Source organism: Chenopodium quinoa, unplaced genomic scaffold (genome assembly GCF_001683475.1).
Source record: "Chenopodium quinoa cultivar QQ74 unplaced genomic scaffold, ASM168347v1, whole genome shotgun sequence".
NCBI lineage: Eukaryota > Viridiplantae > Streptophyta > Magnoliopsida > Caryophyllales > Amaranthaceae > Chenopodium > Chenopodium quinoa.
Window position 1 is genome coordinate 16971745 of NW_018742204.1, and position 9679 is coordinate 16981423.

The 9679-nt window shown below is 37.9% G+C and overlaps 1 protein-coding gene across 1 annotated transcript; it reads right to left on the bottom strand.

The window, feature by feature from the left end:
- Positions 1–676: 676 nt before the first annotated feature.
- Positions 677–9022, bottom strand: LOC110720430 (tRNA(adenine(34)) deaminase, chloroplastic-like). Its single transcript, XM_021899466.1, has 4 exons — positions 3910–9022; positions 3728–3815; positions 2112–2239; positions 677–1162 (listed from the first exon to the last, which is right to left on the bottom strand). The coding sequence occupies exons 1-4, from the start codon at positions 7725–7727 to the stop codon at positions 841–843; spliced, it is 4356 nt and encodes a 1451-aa protein (XP_021755158.1). The 5' UTR covers positions 7728–9022; the 3' UTR covers positions 677–840.
- Positions 9023–9679: the final 657 nt, after the last annotated feature.

A 9679-nucleotide genomic window follows, 5' to 3' on the forward strand; every position in this document is an offset into this window, starting at 1 on the left:
ACTTGAAACAAAAATATCATATGAGATAGTGGTAAACGCAATATAGATATTGTTCTTACAAGTATGAAGAATGAAGATGCCTCCCACTGAAGAAATTCAAGTTTGATTAGGGAGGATCAACGTTCAAGGAATGTTATTCAGCTACAGTGTGAAGTTACTAAGGCATTGGATCAGATCATTACATTGGAAGATATCAAATTATGAATTCATCAGTGGGAGAAAATACGCGCTGCACTCTTTTTCCCTTAACCATGGTTTTGTCCCACATTAGGTTTTCCTAGTAAGGTTTTTAACGAGACAGTGTCAAAGCGTATTACGAAAGTGTTGTACTCTTTTTCCTTTACTAGGTTTTTATCCCATCCGATTTTTCCTAGTAAGGTTTTAACGAGGCACATTATTTGATAATGGTCATCCAAGGGGGAGTGTTATATAATATATGTATTTAAGTGGATGCCCATTATACCCTTATGATAATTCTAGGATATTCTAGATTTACTAGGTTTATTATCATTCTACAATGAAACCCTAATTGTATCACATGTATATATATATACTCCCACATCATTCAGTAAGATGAATATAGATCTATTCTCTCCTCTATTTTTCCCTTTTTCTCTTTAATTTCATAACAGAAAGTACCTAAAGAGTGAAAAAAGTGAAAATTGAGGGCCTAAACTCAATCCATGGAAAAGTCGGCACATTAATATAAATCGTCCAGAATTTGACTTTGCACAGTTTACAGGTGGAAGTTATTCAAGTAGAATTATGAACATTTAGAAACTAATTCACACATATTATATCATTGATCTGTACATTTTAGAAAAACTAACCATCACATGTTTACTTTCCTGAAGATTGATCAGCCTGCTGTTTTGAAGGATGGAAAACATTATGCATCTTATGCAACAATTTTGACCGATGGTGTGGTTTTGGAAAGCAAGAAGGTTGGCCTGATTCATCGGATGAAGATGTATCCTTCTCCTTGGCCTTAGCTTTGGCCTTCCTCCTCTTGAGTTGGAAGAATTGCTGCATTATGTCGGCACATTCTTCTTGCAGTATCCCTCTTCGAATATCCATCTTTGGGTGGAAAGGGTGTACAGGAGCAGCTGGCTTCTCTGATTCTTCTGGGTGTTGTTCTGCTTCAACGCCATCCGGAAAAAGCCTACAATGCGTCCACAAAAATTAAATCTTTGGAAAAGTTTCTGTACTTAATTTTACAAGTAATGTCTGCTTTAAGGAGGTCATATAGAACAAAGCAAGATACTATGATACGGGAGTATGAGAAATTTCAAGAACTGACATTTTTTTTTAATCTCTTCTTAAAATACAAAAGTTGGCAAAAAAAAAATGTCTATTTATTTTTTTATGAGGCTCAGTTGCTCAGGGTTTCAGGAACATGAGATCATGTCTGTTTATTTTTTTTAAAAGTGAAGAAATGCTTGTATGAGAACAGATTCCGTTTTGCTTAAATCAAAGACAAACAACCACAAAGTTAAGGGCACCGAAAACACAGGTGGGATGAGGATGGAAGGTGCATCTCGCCTGAAAGTCAAAACTAAAAAGATACAAGAGGCGAAGAGGGTCATCTACTTCCAATTAGCTAGTCAGCTAACACCTAATAACATATACTTCGTATTAAGTTACAATGGTCACTAACATGCTGATTTGATGGAAGCATTTTGCTGATATAAATTGAAATAATAAACCAGTCATACTTGTAATTCTCATGGCTATGTTAAGAAACACCAAAAGTCAGTTTCACATAAAGTATTTGTAATAGATTAACATTAGGGAGGGCAATTTGGGAAACTTAGTACTTTTAGGTTAGTAGTCACTTGACCTTAGTATAAATAGGGGTAGTATATGCAGTAGGATGGCATGTGAATTGTGAGGAAAAATGTTGAGAGTAGTAACCTCAAGTTACTAGGAGAGTGATAACCTAAAGTTATCAAGAGAGTGATAGCCTTAAGCTATTAATCTATCCCTTTTGTATCCAATTTCAGCCATTATTAATCAAAGTATCAAGCTTTTATCTCTTAATTAGTCTTTAAATCAGAAAATACTAAGGCAGTCCATAACAGTATTCCAAGTGAATGTAGAGTTTAAAATACCTTATCCAGCTGCCATCAGCTCCAAGAAGCTTATTTGGAGCACCCCAAACAAGGGTACTGATTCTGGCTTGAAGAATGGCTCCAGCACACATAGGACATGGTTCCAGCGTTACATAGAGAGTGGTTTCCTGAAGAAGTAAAAAGGGAGATAATTTCAGGGAATACCAAATCAAAAGAGGTCCCAACAATCGTAAATGTTACACTATGATTTTTTTATTGTTGAAATCAATTAGAGAAGATTGAAAGGGCTGATAGTTATATACACATGACAAACATCATTATTTTTATCGTGCCGAGAAAAATAAAAAATTAACTGTGAAAAATAAATCACGGCAAGAGGACAAGGTGTCCTCACAGCGAAACACTTTTAAAAATTAACCACTTTCCAACTCCCGTATAGTAGAAAGTTCCAGCCACCTTGACCCATTAATAAAGATGCTAACAAAGTTGCTTTGGTTACAGGGAACAGTAATATCATGACAAGCATAATTAATGGTCTTTTTTTTCACCTTAAAAACGTTCGAAAGGATGAGGACGGATACATAACGATGAAAAAACATGAGGGTACATGTGATAATGACAAGAAGAATGGCAATATTATCATATTTTACTATCATAGATAGGAAGTTCTCTTACTATGTATTTAGAGCCTATAAATGGCCTGAACCCCAAGATTCATACTACATCCTCAAAAAATTAAATAAAATCTTAAAGTAAGCACAAAGATACCTTATATAACAGAACTTACATCATCGGCGATCAGGCCTTGAGCAATCTCAAAAAATATAAGTTTCATTATAGCGTATCTACATAATTTACCCATTGTATACTAATTTGGAAATGTCAAAGACATTCCACTTAAATTTTTAATGTTTCCATGGTTATTCATGCATTACAATTTACTGCACATAGTCATTGCCTTACAAATAAACATACAATAATGAAGTCCAAATTCAGGTAACATAGTTCTAGCAGTTGAAGTAGAGAAAAAAAAAACTCAGGAAGACTTACAAAGCACAAGCACAAACAATCAGAAGATTCACATAAGATACCCATGTTCATCCAACCCAAACAGATATCAGATACTTGTGATAGATGAAAAATGGAAAAAGGAGGAGGGTGACAAACACATGCATAAGCTAAAAAATTGATTAAGAAATCCCTGCACCACTTCATCAACTTGTTTTAAGACATGTTACAACATTAGACTACATATGTAAGTATATGCGAAGAATCTGGCCATCTGTTTTAAGGGAATATTCTAACTTCCTAAGTATCTCATATTTTGAGCTTCAATCTGGACAATGGTGAATCTAGAGCAGATTATCCATCCCGAAACTTTACAAGCAACCCAAGCCAAACATCAGCAAACTGAAGGAACTTGTACAATGAATGCACCAAAAGCTTATCCAGCCCAAAAGTCAGCATTTTTACACAATGTCTTACCTCATTTTTTCCATCGTCGGTAAAAAGAAATATATGCAAAATCAAAACTTTAAACAATATGAAGATAAATAATTAAAATGGACTTGAAAGGCCCATAGGTCCTCTCTTTGGCACATGTCACACAGACAGGGTCTACTACAAAGAAATCGCCTCAGTAGAAAGGAATTTACCGAAAGCCGCCATGTCCGAAGGAAGTTTGAGGCCTCTCTTATGCAAAGCATTTCAGCATGGGCAGTGGAATCCCTCAATTCCTCTACCCTGAAACATGCACATTAATTAGATAATAAAGTTTAAAACAGAAACAGAGAAAACAGTCTTGAATCCTTATTCTGGGAATCACGAGTATACTTACAGGTTGTACCCACGAGCAATGATTTTTCCATTTTGCACCAGTACTGCACCAACTGGAACTTCCCAAGCATCAGCAGCTTTCATTGCTTCTGAAAGCGCTTCCCTCATAAAAATTTCATCAACTTTCCGTTGCTCACGTTCACGTCTATAAGCATCTTCCCATTCATCATACCTTTGCAAAACTACCTTGCTGCGTTGAAGCTTCTTTGTTTTTAGTTCATCAGTTCCCTCAGAAGCAATAACATCAGTTCCCTCAGAAGCAATAACATCAGTCTCGCTTGAAGGACTAATGGGTGCCTCATTATTCTCAGGTTCATCAATATCTTCAAAAGCATTTGATCTTCTCAACTGGCTGACAGATGATTTGGATAGATCCATAGAAGGGCTGGATAGTGACATAAGTCGGGGAACATTCAAGTTGATATTTTCACTAACAAAGGCATCTCCTGATAGTGAACTGCTCTGTACTACACTAGAAGAGGATGAAGCACCTGCATCAACTTTGCTCAATTTGTCATCCATGTTCACTACTATATCCTTCTTACTCTGACTCCTAGGGGTCTCCATCAATAATTGATCAGAAGTAGCCTCTTGCAGCAAGCCTAGCTGCTCTGCTTTAATGCCATCGTCATCGTCAACTGCGTCATCTGCCTCATTTCCAGAGAACCATGATTCGCCACCAGCAGATCCACTAGGTGAAGTCTTTCCTTCACCAGGAGACTTCTGTTTTTCTGAATGTGAACCCCATCGAAGTCTACATACATTCGCAACAGTGCTCCACAAAGACTTTCCTGTCCTAACAACAGCAACACTTCCAGAAGCTGGACTCTCTAACGATTCCATTTCTGAGGCTTCATGAACAAAGTGATCCTTCACATCCCACATCTGATCTGAGGATCCCTTGGTTTCAGAATCTGCAGATGAACGCTTTGAATCTAGCTTCTTTGCCTTTTTCTTCTTAGGATTAGGACTAGCAACCTGAGGTGGATGCTCTGAACCTTGCTTCTGTAAGTCTGTCTTATCAAAATCCGATTCATTTGATCCTTTCAGCATATACTTTTTATCTTGAAGCTTTAAATCTAGTTTTTCTAATTTGTTCTCAGTGCTAGTGTCAGAACTTGATGCTTCAAGTCTCATCTTCTCAGTAAATTCACCAACAATCTGAGTTGATGTTTCCTGCATACGTGCAGCTGAAATTAGCGCATCCCTATGATTATACTCCTCACCAGACATGCTCTTGCTACCATAGACTTCACCATAGGATGATGAAGTTCTTGATTGAGGATGTTTAAGTGAACTACCAGAACCAGCTTCCTCGGTCTTTCCCATATCATTTCTCACAGAGCTGCTTGATGCTTCTTGAAACTGGGAGCTGCTTACAGATTGGTATGGTGGAGATGTCATCACTAGCTTTCCACTTTTAGCTTCTTCCCCGCTAAATTGTTGAACAGCTGTCTGAGAAATTAAAGGTACTGAGGGTTGGCTTATAGTAGCTTCTCCAGAAAATTGTCCAGTGGCAGGGCCCTGCACCTCAGATCTAAGTGTAGATAGAACAATTGTTTCATCAATCCGCTTGCGTTTCTCCACTAATTCTTCTACTGATTTCACCTTTGATTTTAAAAAACTTTGCTCATTATATACTCTCCTATCAGAACAAGACTGACTATTGACCTCCAAATCGGAAGAATGAACTCCTGAATCCCCTCTCTCAGCATGAGGCACTATACTGGATTTAGGATTCTTAGTCACTTTACCATCTAATTCCTGACGCAACCTTTTCACTTCCTCAGCTGCAACAAGTGAGGCTGTCTTTTCCTCCAAAAGCTTCATTCGAATTTCTGATTGCTGCTGTGACTTCAAGGTATCTTGAGAATAACTAGCATCAGTATCCATGATACCACTGTAATGTTGGAGCTTTCTCCCTGCATCCACTAGACTAGTTCCCAAACAAATATCATCATGCTGCTTATTCTCCTCCTTATGGGAGGTTTGAAGTGAAATCGAACTCTTTTCCTCCTTCCTACGTCTACTCTCAGACTGGTTCTCTGTAGTAGTTTTTGACTTTTCCATCAAATTGCGTATCTGTGCTTCTGATTGTTGTGTTTCCCTTAAACTGCTTTCAGCATGTATAGCATCAGTAAAAATTATATCATGATAATGTTGGGATTTTCTCTCTGCGCTGGTTTGTCCAGTCACCACATGAATTTGGTCATGTTGCTTACTCTTTTCCTCAACTGAACTTTGGTGAGAACTTAAACTCATATCGTGCTTCCTTTGTCTGTTTTCACGCAAACTTTCTGCACTTGTGGTCAATTTAGCACTCATCCCAGTCGGCCCAGCATGCCCTTGGAAGTCTGATTGTGTCATTCTTTTGTCCATGTTTCTACCAGATGTTTTGCAATACTCACATCCTGTATCTTGAACTGAACCAACCATCTTCAAATCATCTTCCTGGCCAGATCTTCTCCATGTAGTAGAACTTGATTCAACATTTTCTCTATTTTTTTGAGTCAAATATTCATGGTGACTGCTAGATTTAGAGTGTCTACTAGATCGATTGTTGTTTTGATTATGGGAATTTGACTGCCCAAAAGATTTTACATCGGACGTAGACTGTTCTTGATAATTCAAATGCTTTTTCGAACTTGAGGCAATCATAGAACTGCTTTGTTGAGCCTGGGATAGCTTAGACTGCTCGAAATATCTAGAATCAGTTTCTTCGGAATCTGCAGTAAGCTTCTTCTCTGATTTCTTTCTCCAATCCCGCTGAATAGAGCCACCAACTTTGAAATCATCACGTTTACTACTTCGCAATTCCTGATCTTTCTCATCTCTATACCTCTCCCAGTCTTGCTTGGTAGCTTCACTAATTACAACGCCCCCACTTTTCCTAGAATCCTTCTTCTGACTGGTCAACAACTCTCCGACAAACTGATCTTGCTGTATCTCAACTTCCACATCACTCCCAAAGTCCCCTGAATCTGAAAGAGAATAATAGGATGAACTAGATTCTCTTCTCCTCAACCTTCCATCCTCATCTATAGAGCTACTCTCCCTTTCTTCATCCCTCTTATTACCCTCAAACCTAGCCTGAACCCTACCCCCCGACTCCAGTCTATAATTCTTCCAATCACCCTCCCTATACACAGAATCCACATTTGGCTTTCTATCCTTTAACCTCTCATTTACAACATTCGGCTGTCTATCCTTTAACTTCTCAATCACAACATTCGGCTTTCTATCCTTAAACCTCTCAATATTCGGCTTACTCACAGCTTTCCCTTCCCGAGGAGAGCTCCTTTTTTTCTCCCTAACAACCCCACATTCCTCAACAACCTCCTCACTCAACAAACTAAGCATAGCCTCAACATCTCCAAGTGCATTACTTCTAAAATCGCGCTTAGGCATACCTATCCTACCCCTAATCTTATCAACATCAATACCCCTCTTCTCTTTAACACAACATTCCTCATTACAACTTTTCCTACCAAGCCCAACCACTCTCTCCTGCTTAACACACCTAGATTCCAAGCAACAACATCGCCCCACATCGTAAATAGAAGACCGACAACAATACCGATCACTAGAACCCAATATAAACCTCCTAGAAGGAGGGCATTGAATCAAGGTGGACTGCCTTAACCCATATAATATGCTAGGGTTTGTGGGTACAACTAATTTACAAGAATTAACAGGAAATGAACAACAAGAACAACAAATTGATGGGCATTTTTCAATTGAACAAAAAGAGTAATCATTAAAAGCAGAATAAGTTCTTAGTGATATAATTGAGCTACTACTGTACGTTGTATACATCATAAAAAGCAATTCTTGAAGCTGAAATAAAAAGAGGAGAGAGAAAGGGAGATGGGAATTTCTTACCTTGAGAGGAGAGAGAAAGGAAGGAAGTGTTTTAATGGAGGATTTGAGATGGAAGTCATGTGGATGTGTCGAAGAGATGAGATTTTGAAGGTTAGAGACGATGATGATGATGACGATGATTTCACTGCATTTTACTTTTTGATGTTGATTAAATGTTTTTTTTTATTTTTATTTTTTAAACGGGCACTTGGCACTAAACGGACAAAATAATTCCATGGTTCAGCGATTTGGTATACAATTAGCAAAGCAGTTGGGGATACATGAACCTTGAGCTCGAATGCGATGCCTCCAATGTGGTGAGCAACATAAACAACGAGGATACTCCACTCTCATGCTCCTTTATGAAGACATCTATACTAATCTATTAAAAGGCATTTATAAAAATATTCATGTTCTACATAGATCCTTGTATAATACGCCACGTCACTTCACAAATACTTCATGATGCCACATCACCTACCCAACCAATTATTTCAAAGCTGGCTTATGAACCATCTTAGCTAGGGGTGTTCAAATCCGGGTACCCGAAAACCCGGGTACCCGGAGTTTCGGGTACTTGTAAATTTGTCCCATGTCCCGACCTGAATATTTCGGGTACCCGGGTTCCGGGTACCCGAATTATTCGGGTCGGGACATAGGGTACCCGGAATTTTGAATGATTGTAAATAATTTGCTCCCAAAAGGTAAAAAATTGAAAAACAATTTAGATCTACTACCCAAACTCCACACAATTGAACAACCAAGATACAAAATAACTTTATACAAAGCTTTGTTTCAATAATAATAATAAAATTTGAAATATACAAAGAAATTAGAATAGAAAAAATATAATTAGAAATTACAATTAATTTGCTCCCAAGGTACTGTTGACTGTTGCAACATAGAACAAAGCGACCACCGTGTTGGGCGAAGTAGCACGCAGCAACCACCTACTCGAGCAGCACCGAGTCTCAGACGAAGGTGGGCAAAGCAGATCGAGGCTCAAGGAAGAAGAAGGCGGTTGAGAAGAGGTTTTGAGAGTTTGAGAATAGAGATGTTGGAAGAACTGAAGAGTGAAGAAGCAATGGAAGTAGGAAGAATAGAGAAGGAATTCAAGGAAGAAGAAGGAAGCAAGAGAGAGAGGCAGGAAGAGAGAGAACGGCAGAGCTTAAGCTTCTGGAAACCTAAGTTTGTTTCAAAACAAAAGGGTATGTGGGCTGGGCTGTAGCCTTAGAATTTTTTTTTTAAAAAAAAAATTAATTTATTATTATCGGGTATTCGAGTACCCGATAATGAAGAATTCCGCCCCGTGTCCCGACCCGGATAGAAGGGAATTTAACCGGGTCGGGTACCCGTCCCGAAAAAATAGATTTTTCTCCTAAATTTTCCGTCTGGTATTTACTGGGTCATCGGAAAATCGGGTCGGGTTTTTTTGAACACCCTATTCTTAGCCCATTATCAAGAGTGTTATAAACATTATAAAAGATTATACATAAGTGTAAATCACATGATTTAATTATTTTTTTTTTTAAAAATCAATAAATCAATAATATCGATTTCATATTTCAAAATCTTACAAAAAATGTCTCAATTGCACGAATATAAAAGTAGCGATTCGGGGCAACGCTCGGGCTACTCACTAGTTAGGAAGTTAAAAGTTGACTATTCTTCTTTTAAGTGTAGTTATGTCGGTAGACCGGGTAATACTTTAGCACACCTTGTGGCTAGATATATTGTTAATGAAACAACGTATGTTTGGTTTGATAATTTCCCCCAAAGTTTTTTAACTTTGGCGGAAATTGACTTGATTTAATAAATTGCCCGACTAATCGAGTTGGAAAGCAAAAAATCTATGATTATAAGCACAATAAACTCTCATTTTTGAAAGGTTAAAAATAGTGTAAAAGCTT